Source organism: Apteryx mantelli, chromosome 13 (assembly GCF_036417845.1).
Source record: "Apteryx mantelli isolate bAptMan1 chromosome 13, bAptMan1.hap1, whole genome shotgun sequence".
Classification (NCBI taxonomy): Eukaryota; Metazoa; Chordata; class Aves; order Apterygiformes; family Apterygidae; genus Apteryx; species Apteryx mantelli.
The window spans coordinates 17482928-17505586 of record NC_089990.1 but is presented as its reverse complement, the minus strand read 5'-3'; the positions used below and the strand labels follow the sequence as shown (position 1 = coordinate 17505586).

The window sequence follows — 22659 nt, the reverse complement described above, 5'->3', positions numbered from 1 at the left end:
GCTGTTGCCACCCACCGACTCTCCTGTAATCAGCAGATAACAGATGTTTGGGTTTGGTGCAACCAAATGAGGATGAAATGGTTGCTGAAGCATTAGGTAGGCAAAAAGACTGGCCTTCCTTGCTGAGCCATCCGGACAGAGCTTGTGGCACTACTGGGAGGTGTGTGGAGGGTGAAATCTGTAATTACCAGGAGATTTTATGTGCTTTGGTGTCACTTCATTGCTTCTTAGCTAAGGGTTGTGCCCTAAAGAAACATTGAAGAGATATCTAAAATCTTCAGTTCATATAAAAACCAAACACCATGGGGATTTTATGAAGGACTCTTACTCTGGAAGCGAGGTGCTGGTGTCTGAGCCCTAGACTCTGCATCAACCCTGGTGCAGACACCTCTGGCACTGGCAGAACGCAATTTCCTTACAGAAGGTCAGAAACTTTCCAGCAAAATAAAGCTCTCGGGGAATGGTTCAGTGCCAGGGAAAGCTGGTGTGTACAGGGATCCTGTTTTCCTCTGGCGTGAGCGCTCGGGTATCATTGCAGAGAGCGTGGTTCGGAGTCCTGGGGGAGGCAGGCATGCTGGGGCTGGGCTCTGGCTCTTGGCCACAAAGCCGAGAGCCAGGAAGCCAAGAAGCTCAAAGCAGGATTTGCCTCCTCGCTCTATAGCAGGGAGCCTAACTTGCGCTTCAGGGCTCCCAGGCTCCCTGATGTAGAGCTGGAATTTGGATCCCGAACGTGCTGGGCAGGACTTGGAGGGAGGCTGGCTCTGGAGCCGCCGACGTGGCATGAACTGCGGAGCCTTGCTGTTCCCGCAGTCATGGAAGTGATGGGAACATCCATTTCCCGGAGCAGCATCAGGGGTACGATTTCACGGAGAAGATTCTGTGCGCCCAAGTGTTTTCTGAATGATAATTTCTCTGAGTTTACAGTTCAGAGAGCTGAGAAATATTGCAAAGAGTCAGTTTGTCTAATTCAGACTGAAACCAAATTTTAAGAAGCTGAATATTTCCTGCAAACAGGAAATCCTGTTCTGTTGTGGGTTATCTTTTTTTTTTTTTTAATTATTTTTCTGCCAGCTTCACATTTGCTCCCACCTGTAGCCAAGAGCCCAGCGTAAATAAGGCTAAAAGAAGCAAGCCAGCGTGTCAATTCAAGCCTCAACTTTAAACACTCTCTTCCTTTACCGGGTGTCGCATCTGGCAGTGGCAATTAGTAGTAGCAGCATTATTAGGGGCCCGAATCTGAGTTTGGGGGAGTTTCTGCCGAGAAAAGAGGTGAGGCTCGGCCCCATGCTTCTTGGGCACAATGGCATTTCCTTTGCTGAAACAGAGGAAGTTCTTCCCCCTTCGTGTGTGCACTTCCCTCCGGACACAAAACATCCTCTGCATGCAGATAGGTATTTGAAAGGTTTTTTTATGTTCAGGTCTGTGGTCACTGGATTTGGCTGCAGTGGTTTGCCTATAGCTGTTGGAGAGGAAAGCCTTAGCAACGGCATGTAGTTATCTGTTGTGTTTTTTTAATTTTCTAATTGAACTTGTGTTAAGGGATTCTTTGCACTTTTTATTATTAATAAGATAGATGAATGTGCTTCTTCAGTGTCTTAAATGGCAGTTTGAGCTGAAACACTGAATTTCCTGATTCCTGGGAGTTATTCTGGTGCCCGGCTTCACACACAGTAGCAGTGTGTGATAGTCCGCTTGACAAGGCAGCAGTATCACAACCGCCCCATCTGTGCGGGGCTGCGGGGGGCCTGGGGCAGAAGCAGGACACGCAAGGCATTAGCGGAGATGTGGAGCGCAGCTTCTGCTTCTGCAGAAACACTCATCAGGTCGGTGACAAAACTCAGGGCTTGTAAACCTCGTTCTGCTCTGAAAAGTAACCACGTGCAAGTGGTATTCTCGCCCTCAACAGATCTGCTGTAATATTAGTGACAAAACCAGCTGTTGCTTCTGGTCGCCCCACAAGGCCATTAGGGGCAAGAGGTGGGCCACCTTCCTTGGCGGCGGCAGCGAGGAACCGCTCTGCCCGCAAAGGTGCTGGTGCGACTGGAGCGGGCTTCTGGCCGCAGAAACTTCACCAGCAGTGGGGTTTAATGGAGAGAAGACAACGAAAAGCAGTGATAAGAGCATGTAGCAAAGATATCCTGAGATAGGCCTACACAAATATTGCAAGGCATGTTATACTTTTAAAACCAGACTTTCTTATCGTTTGCGGGGGGAGCTTGTTGCCGGGTGGCAATGAAGCAACATGCATGCACAAGTGCTGCGTTTGTGCAGCCGTGCTCGTCAGGTGTGCAAGCAGCAGCCGCTACACACAGGCGCTGGGGGAGCAGCGACTCCCCCCACACACACACTTTGCTTGTACCATGGGAAAGCAATACAAATGAATTGCACTGTAGTGACTTTTAATTTGGATTTTCCTTTGCAACCACTAGTTTTCTCCCCGCTGCCGCAATGTCATTCTGATATTTTTGGCCTATTACCTCCCTTTTGCAATATCTTGCTGTCAAAGTAACCTGACTCTGGGCTGAGTGACGGAGCTTTGCAGGGTGGCATTAACAGGGACCTTGCGCGAATCCTTTCTGTGCACCAGTGCAGTGCAGATTTCAATCAGATGGTGCTGAGTTGTGACAGGAGCTGTGCAAGCAGGGAACAAACAAACAAGCAGTGGTCCTGCCCCAAAGAGTTACAATCCAGGGAGTAATGCTCCTTCCTGAGGTTTTATTTATGGAAATCAGAAAAATGACCATTGTTGGTTTGGTTGCAGGACCAGTCTGTGAAATGTCTTCAGCTACACGATAAACGCAAGTGTGGCTTTTAGCTTTAACAAAAGCAGAATCAGGTCCTTCCACATGCTCAGTGGTTGGTGTAGGGAGACAGGAAGGACTGTAAATTATTGCTATTCTCACTAATCATTTATAAAAGCTCTTATGCAACACTGTGTTTGTGAACGGCTGTGTGAAGTTGGGTTAAAACATTCCCCGCTCCCAAAGACGTTGTTGTCGAAGAAAGGATCTGACAAAGAAACAAATATCCCACAGAAAGGTTAGGCCAGGGAGGTAAGCAAAGCAAGCAGGATTAATTTAAGCAAAGCATCCTGTGAAGGTGGAGGAAGGAGCGAGAGAGAGAGGGTATTTGGTGGACAAGAACCATGAGTTTCACGCCAGTTCCCAACGGGGAAGCAGGAAGGAAGCTGGAAGTGGCAGGAGACAAAGGACAACCCAAAGGTTAGGGAAGAGATAAAGGGGGATTGTGAGAAATAACAGGAGCATAAAGGCTAGTGATGGATTTATGTGAGGCAGGAAGGCCATAATGGGCAGCGACGCCGTGGTTTGACTTCGTTGGGCTGATGGGAAGGTGACGCGAGGGCCAGGATTTTCCAGCCGGTGCCCCGGGGAGCGTGGGCGGTGGCGAGGTGCTGGGGGGGGGGGGTGTTCACTGTGTGCTGACTTCTGCAGATGTCACGGATAGCTGCGTTATGTGTGTTTAGTTCTTCAAAAAAACCCTTGCGCTTTAATGCAGCAACCAGCCTCAAATCCGTCACTGAGCATCAATATGTCGGCCTACAGACGGACGGGGAGCGTACAGCCGGGGCCACTTTAGCAGTTAATGCACCCAGCATGGGCTATTTTAAAAGAGTATTTTTGAAGTCGAATGACGCATCAGTGTTTCTTTTCAAGGAAATTGCCAAATGACTTTATTACAACATTCTGTCACACAGCTGTTGGCATTGCACTCGCCATGGTGTGCTAATAGGCACTGAAAACACTTTGGCCACTTTTACTTGATTTCATGTCTATGATTGTAAAATACTGATTCTGAATTTTGGCCCCTTTGCTCGCTTTTACTGCGCGAGGACAATGTTCTGGCCAGGCTCCTAGTTCTGAGGATCACTGGGGAGTGTTTAAGGACTTCATCTCCGTAATCTGTATTTCCATTGATCTTTTTGTCTTTAAATATGAGGCCCAAAATTGTCCATGAGCCCTTCCATCCCACTACAATACAGTTGTACATTATGTTCTTTCTGCACTCATAATTACAGGGCAAAAAAGACCGTAATGGGCAGTGGAGTTTATAATAACATGCCCCGTTCTCTAAACAAGCGGCAACACTTCAGTGCAGCCTTGCCAAATGTATTTTTTGCCATCCTGCTCCACAGTGTAACTGATGCTTCTCTGCCGGCTCCCCGTGCGCATGGGATGGCGGCGCAGGGCCCGTTTGCCCGGGAGGGTTTTCCTTGCGCCCAGGGAGCCCTGCTCTGGCTGCGAGGCTGGGACTGCTCCCGGCCGGGGCGGCTTGTTTCTGGTTACTTGGAATGAGGACAATCCCGGACTATCGTCTTTATAGGGCTCTGAGATATCCTTTTATGACATATAAAAAGCCATAGCTCAAAGGTGTCTTTATATGTGTTTTTCTTAGAAATAAAACCCGAAGTATATCCTTTCATTTATATCCTTTATGTGATTTTTTTAAAATTATTTTTGAAATACCCTTTTATGCAATTCCTTTCAGTCCTGTGCAGCGTCTGGGAGAAGTGCAGGAAACTCCTGGGCTGGAACAGGGGCTTTCGAACACCCCATCCGCTCCATGTCGCTGCCTGGAGTTTTTAGTTGTGGCGAGTTGAATTTTGCTGAGGTTTAAGCAAGCAACCCGAGCTGTCTTCCTGCATTTGCTCTGTTTAGTGACTTTTATTAACTCTAGAGCAACCGACTGCAGCTGTGGAGAAGGGAAACGGGGATGAAGCAGGGGGTGGGCAGCCAGGCCGTGCTTTTGGCTGCGGGGCGGAGGATGCGGGATGGGGAGCTGTGCTTGCCCATGGAAAATTGCACCGAATAGGGAAATCGGAGGCAGGGCCAGTGTTTGCCCCGTGGCGTTCGCGAAGTGGCAACGGGGACGAGCTGTCAAAACCCGCCCGCCGGGGAGGGCTGCGTGGGGCCGGCGGTGCCACGCGGGCTCGAGCTGTACCCCGCGGACCGGGGGGGGGGGGAGTCCTGCGCCGCCGCGCGTGGGAGGGTCGCGCGTGGGGCGCAGCCCGCCGCCGCCGCGGGGCCGCCCCGCGCAGGTGCCCGCGGGCCCCGGCGCCTCCGCGGAGCCCCGCGGCGCGGCGCGGCCGAGCCCCCCGGCGGGCACGTCACTTCCTTGCAAACTTTTCCCGAGGAAATGTCTCCGCCGAAGTTGCCGCTGGGCGCCGGTGCCGGGCGCTGAGCGCGGAGCGCGGAGCGGGAGCGGGGAGCGCGGAGCGGGAGCGCCTCCCGGGCATGCCCGGCCGCCCGCCGCCGCGGGGCCGCCCGCCGCGGGGCGCGGGCTGAGCGCGCACCGTTAGCTCGGCGGGGCGGCCGCGAGGTGCGCCCGGCCCGCGCGGGGGCGGCGGCGGCGGCGGCGGCCTCGGCTCCGCGCCGCTTCCGCGCGCCGCTGCGGAGCGCCGGCCATGGCCCGGGACTGCGCGGCGCGGAGCCTGGACGGCATCGACCTGGCGGCGCTGCGGGTAAGGGGCTGCGGGGCGCCGCCGCGGCGCGCCTCGTCCGCGGGGCTGCGCGGCCGCCGCCGCCTCGTCCGCGGCCCCGGGGGCGCCCGGACGGGGCGCGCAGAGGGCTCCCCGCTTTCCGCCGCCCCGGTTTTCCTCCTGACGGCGCCGCTGCCGTGCTGCCGCGAGGCCCGTGATCGCGCGTGGCGGCGGGATGCCCGGGCGCGCCGGGCGCGCAGGTGCGGGGGGAGCGCGCCCTGGGGCGCTGCCGGCGCTGCGCTGCGCTGCGCGCGGGGGTGGCGAGGCTTCGGCGCGGCCGGGTTTGCGCGCGTGGCGTGCGGGGTGCGCGGTCCCGCGCGGCCGGGTGCCGCCGGAGCGTCCCGCTCCCCTCCTCTCCCGAAATAGTACGGGATTTCTGCCGGCTTCACTGAGAGTGGTTTGAGCCCTGTGAAGCTGTGGAGGGAAAGCAAACAAGAAATACGGATTTTCCAGGTGAAAATATGTGCGTGGGGATTTTTTTTTTTTTTTGCAAAGCTAAAAAAGTCATCATTCACCTAGTTTATTATGAATTTTTGGCATTATGCTCTTGTGGCTTGCAGTTTCTAAGGTAGTCCAATTTTGGGCATGTTAAAAGCGACCCTGTTAGTGTTTTGCATCTGCAGACAGTTAATAAGATCGTGTATGATGCCCCTTAGTTCCACTTCGCTTTTTTACGTGGAAGCTGACCACTTAGCAACCCAGTCCGACCAAAGCTATTTTTTTCTGGAGCAAAAAGCCCCGGAAGCAGGGAGAGAAGAAGAGGGAAGAGTTCAGCTGTGGCAAAATGCAGTCAGCCCCAGACAGGGAAACCAAAAGAAGCTACTTTCTAAAAATATCTGAAAAAGAGGGTGGGAAAAACTTTTGCAAAAATCATATGGCAAGGAGGGTGTTCCAAGCCAAAGCGAGAGACAGAACGGCAGCAGTCAGTCGTGTTTGAAAAGGTGGCACGAGACCCGCTAGTTTTACTCAGAGGAGTAAGATAAAATGAGGAAAGGTCTTTAGAGCTAAAGCAGATGAATCTTATCTTCTTAAATAAATGATAAGAAGCCTGTGTAAGCTTGCAAAAGGACAGTTCTGCAAGTCAGGCAGCAGGCTTTGCGTCAAACCGCGGACAATGCAGAAACCTCCCGGATGCTCTGGAGCGTTGCAAGGTTCAGCCTTGGCAGGGAAAGGAAAAATGCGTCCGTCCGGAGGAAGTCTGCTTGACACGTCTGTGGCCTTAGTCTGGGGTTCACGCTTAGTGGGAAGTGGAGGGGGGTGAGGAAGAAGTGGGGCTGGGCCCCACAGAAATTACATAAAGAAAGGTACTTCTCATTTATACTGCGCTTTAGGTGAGGTGAGGAAGTCTGAACCAACAGGGGAGCGAGGGTGCGCGGTCATCTCTGACTGGGATCGCTCTCAACCTCTGCGAGCCAGCCTTGTCCCCTCCAAATGGGGGGCTCACCATGCCCTGCCCTGTATCATGGAAGGGGCCAGTTTGGGCTCCCATGTGCTGGGGGGAGCATCTTGCTGGAGCCCTGAGCTGCTTTGCTACCTGGGCAGGCCTGGGTGATCCAATGGGGAAAGCAGTGATAATTATGGACCTGCTGAGTCTGGGCTCATCAGGGCAACCAGGTGGTTAAAGTGTCTCCAGTTGCTGTGTTAGGTGCTGAGGGGCAGGGGCTGAGTAGTGGGGCTGGTGTTTTCAACACCTGCCTTGGGTTTTGCTCAGCCGTTTGGAAGGGTGTGTTTCAGCTGGGCTCCTGCTGCATGCGCTGTTTCCCATGCTGCTGGGCGGAGGAGATGTAGGTGGCCTGGGTGCCTCCAGGTCAGCAGTCTCACTGCTGCCTTTTGAGTATGCTGCAGATGACTTGCAGGAAAGCAAGAAGACCAGCATATGGTGTAGTCCATTACAGTAATTAACCTTAAAGTGATGAATGTTCAGGTCAGGATTTTGGCATCTGTCAAAGGAAGCCTAGCAGTTTGGCGGGAGCTGGCTGCCGAAGGGTTAGCTGGACCATGGGGCTTCAGTGTTAGCTGAGAGGAAGCACTACATCAAAGATGATGTGTAGCTCCAAGATAATTAAGAAGTTGGCCCGCTGTGAAGACTTTGCTGGTGGAGGATGCAGTGCTGATATCCAAGCAAACAAGGGCAGTGCAAGGACCAAAGTCAGAGCCCAAAGTAATATCTTTTATGGCTCCAGCCAGGCTCTGTTCACTATTGAGTCCTGATTGAAAGGAGGGAGAGGGCCAAGCGTATTGGCTGTAGTCAGTGCTCCAGGGACTTGAGACATTAATGCCTAATTGGCTAGCAAGGACAGGGGTAGGATTTTAGTTTTATTAAAGTTAATGCTAATGTTTATTTAGGTAATTGTTTGTTTTTTTTCCAGAAGCATTTGAAGCCTTTAGAAACAAGCTATTAGGATGCTAAATCAGAATGAAATTGGTTGGAGGGAGAGAGGGAAGCTGTTTTTGAGGCACATGAAATTATTATATTTGCATAAATAGATGAGGTTGGAGAAAAAGAGTGAGGACAGAGCGCATATTTGAGTGTAGGAGACAGTGGCAGCATACTCATTTAGAAATGCAGTTTAGCTTCCTCCAGACTTCTCTGTGCAGCGCGCCCTCTGAGCTCCTCGGTGCTCCTCCCTGCAGCAGAAGGTGTGGCAGTGGGGGGGCTGCTCGCGTTGCCCCCGGAGGGGAATACGGGATAATCTCTGCACGGAGACTCTTGTAGAGAGGAGCTCTGCGGAGAGATGCAGCTCCGTTCGGTGAGTGGCCTGCAAACCAGGGCACGGCTTGGTGGGCAGGTCGCATGTGAGTCAGAGGTCTGCAGCAACCATCTGACTTCTTGCTTAGCACCAGCAGTGGCAGTGGGTTATTGCTGATGCCAGATGAGCTGAAGCAACGAGTATGGCTTGTGTGTATCCAAGACTAGTGGAAATGAAAAAATGAAGAAGTGGCAAGGAAGCAAAGGGATTTACAAAGATGCCAGTGTTGCAAGCCCTCTTACACTTGTGCCTAGCTCTGTACACCAGTAGTCTCACTGATTGCCTCTTGTGTAAGAGGAATTGGGGCCTAAGTCTAGAAGGCCATGCCTTACTACTTTGTCTTGAAAATAAGAGACAGAAGAGAAATAACACAGACTAGCCAGTGCACAGGTCAAAAAGTGAGCGAATTGACCTGGTAATGCATTGTTAATTAGGTTTAAAAATAATAATTAAAAAAATCTTGTGAGGTTGACAGTCCAGGAAGCATAAGATTAAAACCCTTTTAACGTCAAGAAAAAAAATTATGAATTGATTAATACCTTCAGAGTGAGACTAAACTAGATCTTTGAGGATATCAGGAGGACTTGCATTTTGGTACCACTTGAGTTGCTTTGAATAATTGGTCAGTAAGGCGGTGTGGAAATGTGTGTTGTGTGACTCTGACAGTGAAAACGATTGCCCATTCATCATGACAGTCATACTGATAAAGACAGAATCTACTCAGAGAAAAGCCCATCTATTTCCATGGTTATTTTGCCTAGGTAAAATTTCCAGATCAGATATGAGGAACACAATATTTTTATTAAAAGAATAACATATAATTAAAATAGTATTTGCATGGACAAATAGTTTTGCATCTTAAAAAAAGGTGTTTTCCAGCCACGGTTGTAGATACTGTGCTTCTGAGATAAAGAACTTTTGTCTGTGTTGCATCCCTCAGCAATACCAATAAATATCAACTGACATGACAGATTGCTGAAACAGATGTGGTAAAACTGACACATGGAATTAATAATGTTTTATATAAATCTCTCAATGATATCATCCCAAGAAATGAGCTGGACTGATGAATGGCTCTGCCAGATACCAAGAAACTGGTCTCTTGAGTTCTTAATGTTTTTATATAAATCTCCCAACTGAGTTTTAACTGAAGCAACTGATTTTTTTTAATGCACTCACTCATGCGGGAGCGAACATTTACTTGCCGATGCGTCGCTGCAGAATGTTCCTCCTATACGTGAGAAGCTGCAAGGGCTCGTTGTTGTTGAAGGACATCTGCTGCAGTGGCTGGCCTTAGTGCAACTGATGCCAAACACCAGTCAGGCTGGTGTGATTCATGTGCTACACTGGTCACCTGACATGTGAATCTTTTGTGTAAATTAGCAGCAGTCTAGTTCGGGTTCAAAGCCAAGGCTTGAGTACATCAGTCAAATTCGTCTTGTTATGTTTGCAAAACAGGGCAACTGAGCGTTCTCAGCCTGTGTTTGGTACTATGATTCCCCTGGGATGATATATTTCCCTTTTGTAAGGTAATTAGGCTCAACTGCTTTATATGATATTTTTCAATTTTATTGTTTAAGTTCTTTCCTTTGTTACGTTACTAATCCTAAGTGTTTCATAGCAGAGGACAGCAGCTCAGACTAGCTCAGTGTTTTAAGGCGTAGGAAGCCTGGATTTTATTCCTTATTCTACCATTAAGTTGCATTGCGAACCTTGCATGTATTACTTGAATCTCCATATTCTTCTCATATCTCCATTTATTTGTCATATCGATAGTATTGACATGTTCCAAATCTTCATTGGGTTGTTTTCTGTAGAGTTTTGAGCAACTTGGCTGAAAACTTTAAAAACAATGTGTTGCTTATAGTATACTGTGTTTGGTTGTTGTTGTTCCCCCATTAGTCTGTAATACAGATCATTAGGAGATGTGCCACAGACATCTTCATTCTGATTGTGAACAGTTCTGCTCCTTTATGAAGTGGTTGCTTTGCTGCAAGTAATGTTATTTCTTCTGCTTTTTGCAGGACCCTGCAGGAATATTTGAACTGGTGCAGGTTGTTGGAAATGGGACATATGGACAAGTCTATAAGGTTTGGATGCGTCTTTAATTTATGATGCTGTTCTTGATAAAGCTTTTTTCCTGAAGCAAAAATGAGCACTGTTTAAGAAGCAGAAGATACTGTCCCAGTAACAGTGTGCTTTATCTCACTGTCTCTTCTGTTCAGTGCAAGATGGTGTCAACTCAGAAACTCTTGCCCCTTCCTTCTGATGCATTTTCGTGTCTCTTGGCTACTGCAGGTCAGATTACTGTGTTGGCTCTTGTACTGACTTCCCTTTGCCCTGTTTCTTCTGTCTTGTGGTTATTTTCACTTCAAAATTATTTAATAGATGGCTGGCACAAATTAACATCAGTGATAGCTAAATTTAGGCTGGATTGGGTGGAGTACCCAATTTAGACTAAAATAGCAGTATTCTGCAAGACAAAGGTGTGAATTACCCATGCTCTGCATGCTAAGAAGTTTTGGGTTTCCATTATTACGTTTGTCCCTGTGATACCAGAGCAGACCTACCAGTCAAGAAATCACAGCAGCAAAGCATTGCGTCTGCCATGACGTGTTGTGTACATTGTGCAATGCACACCTTAAGTTGTAAGAACTAGTCTAGAAAAGAGTTCTTTTGTTGTAAAGCCTTTCTTAAGAAGGATCTACGAAGGGAGAATAGACATGATAAACTAGGGAACTGAGCATGCATTATTCCGGTTCGGAGAAAGGAGATGGGAAGGAAAAGGCTGCAGCGCTGGCCCATTGGAAGGGCAGCAGCGGAGGGAGCTGTCTGGTCTTGAATCTCCCTCAAATCTCCCTGTAGACAAGCACCTACATAATGAGTGTCTTTATATCCATGCAGGCTGCTCCTGCATTGATCCCCTAATGCATGGACTAATGCAGAAGGAGGACTGTCTTTCTCTGATTCCAATGCATGGATCCTTTTCGCATACACTTGTTACCTGTCGGTGTTTGTCTTCTCATGGCCGATCTGCTATGATCACATTTAAGTTCCTGTTTGAAACTATTGATACTCTTTCAAAAACTGGAAAAGTCTCTGCTGAAGCAGTTCAGAGGATAGATGTTATTTTCTCCTTTCCCATACTACATTTTTTTATTTATTTTTATGTCAGAAACAGGATCTTTCTCATGTAACTCTTTGCTGCTGTGATTAAGCCTGTGTTGTTTGCGGGACTGACATTCAGATACTGAGGTCAGGATTGCTAAATTAAAAATAAAGACTTGGGGGTTCATATGAGCGGATTGGATGCCAGTAAACATTAGAGGTGTTGTTTTCAGTGGAATCACAGAGATTTCCACCGATGAAAGATCCTAAAACTCCCCAAACTGCCTCTGAAACATTTTTTTTTTTTTCCTCATGTCTGGATTTATTTCATATAGGGAGAGGAAAATTTTCAATCTAGACATCTTTTAAGGATGTTGAGGGTGAATCAGCTGCTGCTTAATCATGCCAGAAACAGGAAGGAAAAATATAGTTCAGCTTCTCTGCTGCAAAAGAGAATGTTTTGAGCGATCATGCGGTTCACTTGAATATTGGATGTCAGAATGTGTAAGAAATGTTGACAAAATTAAAGATTATACCCACGGGCTCAGTTGGGTTGCTCTCCATATGTGCTTAACTTGTGACTACTCTCCACTGTATATAGAGGAGAGCAGGGTCTGACAGCTCAGGACAGTGGGTGGTTTGAACCTCTGATCGTTCTCCTGCACTTGCAGCCACTGCAGCGCCCGAGCGAGGCACTGAGCAATGGGGCCTCGCAGAGCTGTAGGCATCTGGGGAGCTCCTGGGGGAGCTGGGCGCAAGCGGCTCGCGTGATGGAGAGGTGAATGGGCTGTGTGAAACCCTGGCTCTGCCAAACTTAGCTCTGTGGAAGCGTGCTTGTAACAAAGGCTTTGTTCGTATGAACATGTTCAGTAAGTGAAGGAAGGGTCTTCTGCTGAGGCCTGCCTAGGGGCCGGAGCTGCTCTTTGCGGGAGTTTGGCAGTGAGTCCTGCAGCTGAAGAACGCAAATGAGGACAGCTGATGTGGGCAGATACAAAGTGTGGCCTCCAAACTGCAGGCGGTCAGCTCGGTCTCCGTTTTGAACAGTTTTCGTGCTGTCCAAAGCTCCAGTGTGTTTGCAAATACCTCTGCAGAAGATGCTGAACACCAAAAGAATGTACTCAGAAGTAGTCTCTGTGGTGCTGGCTTTGCAACCAGCACAAAATTCCTGTTTCCTTTGAAGGAAGGCAGCTGCAAATGGCACTACTGCTTCTGAAGTGACCGAAAAAGTTAGGCTATGGTATTCACTTCTCTTTTCACTGCTATGTAAGGTGTCTCTCAATCTATACAATGCTAGGACTGATGGAGCTAATTAGGCAATGCTGGAATCATTCTGTAGTTTGTCTAATCAGAGTATAGGCGTGTGATCATAAATATTTAAGTTATAAAGTAATCACAGTTATCCACGTACTTAGTCATGCCTCTAGTGCATGTGTTTATTCTTCAAAGGCATCAGAATTTACCATACATTCAGAAATAGATATACATAGATGCACATAATCACAACAAAATATGTCCAAGATCACTGAATTGCTTGGTCGGCTATGAAAATGACTCATTAGGCTATATGTTTTGATATATGCAGCTCCATAAAAATAAAAAAGATAGAGGGTTCATCATTAAATTTAGAAACATTTTTAGCAACAGATTTATTGAAGGACAATATTGAATCATTCTAGACCAATTCCAGTTCAGTGTCTTTTGACACTGATGAAATGAAAGGGGTATAAATTGTATCCATGATAATACTAGAGCTGTCTAGGGAAGTTATAAAGTTAGGATTTGAATATAATAACTGACTAAAAGCTAGGGGATTTTTTGACAACTTATGTAGTAGTAGGACATAAATACACCAGCACTGGCAATTTCAGCCTTTTGAAAAGTATGAATATTAAAAAATCTGGTGGTGCTCAGAAGTCGTGAGACTTAGTTATCTCTTCAAATGACAGATGTGTTTTTCAGCTAATTGCTTGATTCCAGGGGCCGAAGTCTGGAGAAATGACTCTGAATAAAAGCGTGGAAAGTGGTAGCAGTGGGTTTTCTGTGAAGGCAGTTGAAGGTAGTGCATTGGCTGGCAGTTGGAAGAGTATGAATATTTACTCTTTCATGGTTTCCTCAGGTTTAAAGTGCAGATTAGATAGCGTCCAGTTGCACCGTCTCCTCTGAACACGTGGGAAAGGGAAGTTTGGACCTTCCCAGGCACTGGTTGGACTGTCTTCCTGTGGACCAGAAGTGACAGGGACTACGAAGACTTTGTAGGGGAGATGGAGTAACTCTCCAAAGTATGAGAGCCAGTGTTTTTTGGGCTGCTGATTAGTAAGGGCTTTCAGGCAGAGCAATGTTTTTTGCATTGCTTAACTGCAACTCTCATCTGGGAGGAAGTGAGACTGTTGAAGGTGTCAGCCGCAAATTCTTGGATTTCACTTCCTCTCCGACCTGCAGCCATGTGGCCTTGGAATTTCTCCTCACAAACAAGCTAAGGAAGTTTGAATCTGGTGTCGTTTGGGGTGGCAGTAACACTGCAGAAAATGATGTAGGAGATTTAATAGGTAACATCTTTTGTATTTACCAGTAGTTATTACAATATTGTGACATTATGGTGAAAAACAGCTGCTGCACTGTAAAAGGTGGTACCTTTGAAAACATTGTGGAGCTAGTATCTATGGGTATATGGATTGGTCTTAGAGTACTTGAGGCTACATCTTGCAGTGTAGGCTTGTCTGTTGAGACCTGACAATGTTACAATTTGAACAGTTCTTTGCCTACTCCCATTACCACTAAAAGTTCTGTTATAGGGATGCTTTGTTCTTTTCCTTCAACGATTGTGCCTTATTGCTATGAAGAGTTTGGATAGTGTTCGTGTATCATCCTCGATGTAGTTGTGATTTTGCTTGTGCTTTTAATGATAGCTAAAGTGTTTGAGTGTTTCTTTAAGGATGAAAATTTTTTTGCAAAGACTTCAGCTCTTAGTTTCATATTCATTGATGGGTGAGTCTGCAGTAGAAGTCAGTGAGTGCAGTAGAAGTAGTGGAGTCTCTGTCTTTTGATTTTCAGTGCTCTGTTTTAATTACAGGGTTATTTTTCTGATGGGTGACTGGAGTAAGGGAGAGTTGGGGCAGCCTGAAGCGGGTGCCATTTTTGAAGAGTTTGGGTCAGGCAAACAACCGCTCTTGAGAGCATGGTCCTATTCTGAAACAGACTGTGGGACTCAGTTCATAGCTTGTTGGTTTTTTTTAGCTAACGAGATAAATAAAACTTGCTGAATTCCTAATCCTACTGTTTCAGCTGTGCTCTGAGAGTCCTTATCCTTCTAAGAAAGTTTTCATGGGCCAAATGAGGTCGTCAGCAGCATCTGCACAAACTGCTAGTTTTCTGATGTTGAAAAGCACCTGACTGGGGCTTTTTACTTCCTTTGTCTTAATGATGCCGATCAGCCCCTTTCCAGAGCCAGTGTTTTTGGTTAGCTTAAGGAATGAGAGGTCAGTGTCTTTGGCACGTTCCCAGAGTTGAAGTTTTTTAAAGTATGATCTTGCAGGTTGATGATAAATTGCGACAGATTTATAGTTGTTTTGTGTACAGAATGATTATATCTTTAATGGAATCTGAGGGCATGGAGAATTTGAGAGGTGCTCTGTTTCGGGATTGTGAGATTCAGAAGGGAGGAGGTGGATTCCCAGTGATGCAACTGATGAAGACAAAGCAGCGCTGCTGCTGCTGAAGCTAGCAGAGGGTGGAAGCCACCCTGCCCTCCGGCAGGGGCTCTGCACGGCCAATAATTTTATTTATTATGTAATCCTATAAGACTCTGGGTACATCTAAAGGAAGCAGGTCTGAGTAAAGAAGTGCCAGTTTTTTATAAAGCAGCTTCTTGGCATTGAATCACACGTCAATTGTTGACATGAGTTATGAATTACTCCGCTGTTGATGTACAGTGGCAGGGGTGCAGTGAAGCATAAACATGACTTTTCAGTTTATCTTAAACAATTTGCAAGTCTCTTAAGTTCTTCATAATTCATTTCATTAAATGACTGAGTGAAGTAATTGAGACCAAGCAGGGAAAAATTTTAAAAAGCAACGTGGTTTATTTTTCAAGGAAGAATTGGTACTACATGGAAAAAATTCCATGGCCAGGCTAAATTATGAAGTGTGAAAGCCTGTGGACTGTATTGAAAGCCTTAATTGATGGTAGTGCCTCAGGCAGTTACTGGAAGGCTAATTTAAGAAATGTTGCCATTATGTTCAGTGCAATCCACAAGGTGAACATGTATAAGCTGAAGATTTCAAAAACCTCCCTTCCAAGGACTGGTCGTAAGCAGCCACCTTTTAAGGAATGTCTGGCCTTGCTGAGCTGCGATTTCAGAGTCTCCAGACTGCCGCAAGCGGACATTAAAAAGTGTCATATCAGTTCAGGGTATTCTGTTATCATTTTTGGTCAGTTATGGTTTTCAAGCCAATCATAGCTTTCAAGGTGCTAACATTTCAATGAGTCAAGTGGGGAAATCACTTATTTTTTGTAGAAATGACAAAATGCTACTATTCAAGAGCAGTTTGTAGAAGTACTTGTTTGTCTATTTGTTTTCTTTATTTGGGTTTTTAATAGCATAACTGATTATCTTTTCTACGTGAAAAGCTAGTTCAGTATTGTAGGCTGGAACGTACAGAAAATGTACTGCTGCTGTCTACTGGATGGAGTCAACTCGTGTATATCCTTGGTCCAGTAGGGCTAACAAATAATGGAGATTATCTGCTAATCCTGGCAAGAGGGGTCTGTTTCAAGAATAGTCAGAGCTTAATGCGTGCTAGCGCCACTGTCATAAGATGTGAAATGCTATGGTACTCATGAACAGATTGCCTTGAAATCTTAAGGTATATGGCTGGGGGGTCACTACATGCACTAGAGTCATGGTTTGGTGTTTCCATATTCACCTTCATGCCTCTGATTTTAGTAACAGCTGTGAAGTCCTCATACTGCTGATGTGTTTCTTTGTGTTCTCCCAGGTGCCCACAACTTCTAAATACATTCACATACATGTCCACACACTTTTTCTTAAAGCTTCCACACTCTCACATAGGTCCTTTTCCTCCTTTGTTAGAAAGGATGTGGAGTCAGCAGGGTGCCCTTGCAGCAATGAAGGCAAACCATGCCTTGGGCTGCATCAGCTAAAGCATAGCCAGCTGTTGAAGGGATGTGATTATTCTGCTCAACTCAGCTTATGCTAGGCCACACCTGGAATAGTGTGTCTAGTTTTGGTTCCCTCAGTTCAAGAGAGACCTTGAGAAACTGAAGAGAGTCCAGCGGAGGGCAACCAAAATGGTTAGAGGGTTGGAGAACTTGATATATGAAGAAATGTTGAAGGAATTGGGTTTGTTCAACCTAAGGAAGAGAAGGCTGAGGGGTATCAAATCACAGTCTTCCAGTGCCTAAAAGGTAGTTATACAGAAGATAGACAAGATGTACAAGAGGGCACAGGGCAAGAGGCAACAGGCACAGGTTGTTCATGGGAAATTCCATCCGTACGTAAGAAATAAAATTCTTCGCCATGAGAACTATTAAACATTGATGAGATTGCCCAGAGAAATGATGGAATCTCCCTTGCTGGAAATATTTGAGACTCAGTTTGACATGGCCCTGGGCAGCCTGATCTAAGGCCCTGCTTTCAACAGAAGCCTGGACCAGATGGTTTCCAGAGGTCCCTTCCAGCCTAAACTTTTCTGTGATCCTGAGATCACTTCTTGCTGCTTAGTCAGTTTTAGAGGCAATAGGACACTACTAAACAGATTGCTCTGGCCATTTGATTTTCAAAGGATTTTTTTCACTGTCTGTCAAGTTCTCAGATTTTGGCACAGTGGGAAAGTGCCTTGATTAATAAATCTCAGATATTTTGTTATTTTTCTGAGCGTTCCTGAAGGGAACACTTTCTGCCTTTGCAGCATGCACTTTGTAGCTGCAAAAGGCTGGATTCTGTACCTTGGTCTTCCTATTACAACATACAAGAGGCTACTTAAGGATATTGGTACTCAAACTGCTCTTAGTGAGTGTGGCCAGCTCTCAAAGTATTATTGTCTATCTTAAACCATTTGGTGGTGTTTTTATTTCCTAAATCCCCAGCTTCCTCAAATCCTGTGCTTACCTAACAATTCCAGTGTGTTGGTAGTAAAGTATGCTTCTAGTCCATGCGATAGGCCATGCTGAAGATCAAAGGACAGCTGGAACTTACCTAAAATTAATTATTTTAAAATCAATGTTGTGTTTTTGGGGGGAGCTCTCCCATAGTGTTAGGGTTTGAAGTACCGAATGCCTTATTTTCCTGATAGCTTCCTACACCTGGATGGGGGAATGTTTGGGGAGTACAGGAGATGTGAATCTCGGTGGATATGACATACTTACTGTCAAGCCAGCCTACTAGATCCTGGGTGACTGACTTAGAGAATGCACAAAGACATAGTGCCAATGACTTTTATTTGAAATATGTCCTGTGTGTCCGAGGTCTGAATCCAGGAGCAATTTTCTTTTTCATAGGGACTTTTAGAAATATGAGAGGGTTTTTTGGTTTTTGTTTTGTTTTGTTTTTAGGTTTTGTATCTTGGCTTCTCTCCTTAGTTACATGGCGATGCCAAAGTACATTCAGCACTGGCATTTAAAATAATGGATCATACATGCGAAATTAATTAGCAAGTCATAAAGTCGTGGTTCTAGTTAGTGAATATTTCAGAGGAATTCAGTTAAGTTTCTTAAGTGTAGGACTAGCTATCAAAAATAGAAGAGTAAGGATGGAAAAAATTCTCAGCTGTGTAGAGCTTCTAATACTATAAAGGCTCTTTGAGCGCAGCAACGTACAATAATTAGATGTGCCAGATCAGCCATTAGAGAACAGTAAAATGCTTGCAAATAATTTGTAGGCAGGCCTGCCACTTCCAGCCCTTCCATGTTTTGCACCTGATTGTCTGTATGGGAGAGAGCAGTGCATTTCCATCCTTAACTGGTGGCATTTTGAGCTCACATTGCGTAACACTTAAGATGTTGTCATGGGGGCAAGCTATTTTAAGGTAAGAAAACCATGCTAAAAATGTGCTAGTGATCTTCTGAGCACAGTAGGAAAGAATAAGTTCAACTTCTTAAATCCCCACTCGAGCATATGCTGCACTTTAAGCACATAGCTAATGACATTAATTTCAATAGTCCAACTGCTCAGCAGCTTACAGAATCATACCTATGCGAAGACTGGGATCAGAGTGACCAGCACTTTGCATACTGGAGCTTACAATGCCTGACATGGACTTAGCCAGCATATGGTGCAGAAAACTTGACAGTGTAATGAATCAGTCAAAAGAACTGTATGGAGCGTGTGCTGCTCTTGTGTCCTTTCCAGTTGTCTGCGTAAACAAGATGTCACCTCTGGGTTCGCCAGCAGTAAATATTCTTTCTGAGTTTCTGGCCAGTCTTCAGGTATTTTTCATAAGAATGTCTTGAATTTGTTTATGCTTGAGGAACCCATTTTTGTAAAAGAATTATCCATGATAGTGCTTTACAGTTTACTTTTTGAGCATTCAGCAAGTTTGTTATACTGAGCTAAGCAGTTAAGACCTGCAAGATGGGATCTTAGGGAACAAAGGATCATTTCTGGTATGTATTTTAGAAAGCTAAAGAATCATCCTGCTCCGAAGGATGTTTTTATGTAAATGGTGAGTGAGGGTCTCCAGTGATCCCATAGCAGTAGTGCTTTGTTGCAGTTGTTGCTCTGGAAAAAACAGAGGCAAATATGTTAGTCGGTAACAAGGCAGGTTCTCCTGCTGAGGACTGTAGTGGATTAATATGTTCCATGGTTTGGACACAGCACTGCATTTGTAATGTGCGTGGACCAGTGATTGTGCACTGGGTCTGTTGCAAAGATGTTCACTTTAGCCCTCCAGCCTGAGCTCTCAAATCTCCTGCTAGGGTGCCTCCTGCCCTGGCACCACCACCTAGAGCTCCAGCCTGGCTGAGCTCCTCTTTGTCCCACGTCTGATTTCCCCACCTTCACCTTGTAGCTTCCCTGGTACCTGATTAGTCTCACAGTCCTCTTTCGGAGGAGAATGGATGATGGTTTGCTGGAGCTGCAAAATGAAGCTGTGGCTCATTCTGCCCTCACTGCTGCAAAGGTGAGCTCATGTTAACTCCTCTGAAGTTGGTCTGACTTGGGTAAGAACAGATGTTGTGAAATAACACTGTAAGAAACAATTGTATTAGAAGCTGCTGAGTTGTAGCTGTAGAGGTGTAACTTTTGCCCTCTGAAGGCCATTCAACAGCAGGTAAAAGCACGGTCCTGCTTGATCAGGAAAGGTTTTGTATGTGGTTGGGACTTGAACTCAGGATAGCACTAGGGACAGAACTGGAGCTCAGCTGCAGCAGCAGCAAGCCCTTCGTTGTGTCGCTTTTCTGGGGCAAGCAGAAGCAAACACCAGTAAAGAGTTGTTTCTGTTGCCCAGATCAAGCCCTGAGCCAGGTCGTTTGCTGTCCTAGAAACCATGTGCTTGATTTATGTCAGCACCGAGGTTGCACAGAAGTCCTCCCAGTCAGGTGGTGAAACTTGTTCCACTGAGGATGGAGAGAGCAAAGCCTGATGGACAGCAGCAAGAGCGAGGGGAGCGATCCGTGATCCTACCCTTCAGTGGCGTTCCTGAGGAGACAGAGTTTAAAAGCCAGTTTTTGTTGTCAGCTCAGGTCGAACAACTCAGTCGTTAGACACAGGCGCAGGTCAGCCCCTTGTCCTCTTGCAATGAAATTTCCAGTAAGTAATTTTAAATCATAATGTCCGTAAATGTGGTAAAACTGTGCTTCTCCTGCCTGGACGTTCAGCTGTTCTCGGGCTGCTGGCCTGTGGCGACTTTCCTGGCCCGCACGACTGTGAATACAGACCTAGGGAATCAAATGAAACCAGGAACTATTTCTCAGCTGTTAGTGGTGTGCTTTTTTGTTTTTTTTAAAGGCCTTGTGAATTGTAATCCTGCCCTTGTAACCTTCCAACACTGTGAAAGGTTTTTAAGATGTGTTTAAAAGCAGCATTTTTCAAAGGTCATTCCCACCCTCTTTTCCCCGATAAAACCCACAGCCATTGTAATTGCTGAGATCTTAGGAAACTACCAAGCCAGAAGCTGTTCCTTGTTGCAGACTGTGTGGCCTTTTCAGTCCCCTACAGGAGTAATATTTTGAACTAATAGGTAATAGCCAGCACATGGTCTATGACAGTGTTGTTAGGCACTCCCATAATATAAATAATGTGTCTTTTCATAAAGATAAGAGAGGGGTTGACATGGGCAGCTGCAGTTCAGGAGATGCAGCTTTTCTTCCGGCCTCTGCCGCTCATTTTTTGCTACTTAATGGGTATGGCCAGCACTTACTGAAGAGCGCTGCTGCCTTGCACCCTTATGGAAAGGGCGGATGTTTGAGGAAAGGATGGTACCGAGCAATTCTGCTTGTGCTGTTGCTGATCCATTTTTTCAAAGGAGCGGAACAACCTAGACTCTGAGCTGCTTTGAAATTCTGGTTGCTTGAAAACACATGAGTTCATTGGAAATGGGGCACTCCTTTCTGACTGTATCTATTAAAACAGAGGCAGTCCTTCATATTTTTGTAAAGCATCTCAGGATTCCGGTTAAAAGGAATTAATGTAATTATGGAGCTGATTGTTGAGAATTAGTTGGCAACCGCGTATTGAACAATTGGCTGTTTGAAAACATAGTTTCAGCAAAATCAAAACATGTTGAGTTCAACAGAAATGTTAGTGGGAAAATTTTAAGACATGAATTGACATTCATTTTCAAACTTTGTTTCAGATATGTCAAAACATTGCATTTCATTTGCTTCATTTCACTGGAATATACATTTTAGTTTAGCAGAACATTTAAGATTTCATAGATTGTCTTTAGGATTGCACACCCTAAAAGAAGGCACTATCAAACTGAACTAATTTGGCATTACTAAAATAAACATGTAAAAATTAATTCATGTATTTCTGAGTTGCATTTGTGTGAGGAATGTTTACAACACAAAGTGAAAACAGTTGTCAAAATACTGACATTTTGTTGAGTTTTATGGGATACTGAATTGACTGAATCCATTTTCTGATTCTACAGTTATACAGTTGTTACATTTGATATCAGCATTTTTCATGCAAATTTTTCTTGTATCTCTTTTGTTAAAAGTGGAAACATTTTGAGGAAAAGAAAATAAGAAAAAATGTTTGGTGGCTTTCTGAAAATACTTATTTTACTGAACTTAAGGCACTTTCTAACTTTCTTGTTTTATTAGGCTAAATTTTAGCAAGGATTTTTCCTAGTATTTAAAAATAACAACAAGGGATAACCAATTTACTAATTATTTCTGCTGTAGTAGATTTGTCTACTTAAATCTCTTGGTTTTACTCTTTGCTTTAAACCTGTGAACAATTATACTAAAATATGTAACAAAAGCAATATAAATATGCATATGGTTTAGATAATGGACTCTCGAATGTATTATTCACACAGATTGTCCATGAGGTTGTTGTGTAACGTGGAAAAAGGAAAGAGCCAGGAGAAAATTACTTTGCTTTATTATTTGCTTTTTTCAGTCTAACGTGAAATATTTATCAGAACAGGCATCTTTGCAAACATTCTGCATCCAGAAGCCAAATTGTATCAGCAGATACATGATTATCATTTATTAATATATGGGGTAGAGCTAGGTATTGTGGACCAAAGTATGCCTGGTGCTCTAAAATCCAGGGCTGTGGTGAGGTGTTTGGTTTTCCCTCAGTAGCTGCCAGTGGGGTCCGGTTCTGCAGGAGCGTTTCAGCCATGCCCTGCGAATGAGGACAGGCAGTGCTGACAGGAGATTTGGGTGCCCCAGACTGTTCCTCGGGAAGGATTCCTTTTTGATGAAGGGTGACTTGTTTCCAGAGACATTAGAATGTGTTTTGTCATGTCTCCTGATGGAAGATTGCCAGATTTCTCTGGAGTTTCCCAGGCAGACGCACATTAACGCTTGCTGAGCAAGGGATGCACAGCAAACCCAGCAGCTGTGAAGCACTGGACTCTGGGCATTGCAGATGTGCATGCCACATGCTAAATGTGGTGAATTCAGGATACATTGGGCTTTTTGTGCATGTGTGGATCAGCCTAAGTAGGTCTGACATCTCCCAGATGCGCTGAGCTCCCTCCTCGCATGCTGTGGAGTAGGTGTGCATGTGCATAGTGGGTTTCTGGATGCCTACTGGGATGGTTTCCTAGGCAGGAAAAGAGGATCTGTCTAGAGAAACAATGTACTGTAGCCTAATCTCCAGAGATAAG

General features: G+C 45.6%; 1 protein-coding gene across 2 annotated transcripts in view; it reads left to right on the top strand.

The window, feature by feature from the left end:
* The first annotated feature begins 5404 nt into the window (after positions 1 to 5404).
* Positions 5405 to 22659, top strand: part of NRK (Nik related kinase) — a 108240-nt gene continuing 90985 nt past the window's right edge. For both annotated transcript variants that reach the window (XM_067304218.1, XM_067304217.1), the window contains exons 1-2: positions 5405 to 5479; positions 10272 to 10337. In XM_067304218.1, the coding sequence (XP_067160319.1) occupies positions 5423 to 5479; positions 10272 to 10337 (123 nt within the window). In that variant the 5' untranslated portion in view covers positions 5405 to 5422. The remainder of the gene's footprint in view (positions 5480 to 10271; positions 10338 to 22659) is intronic.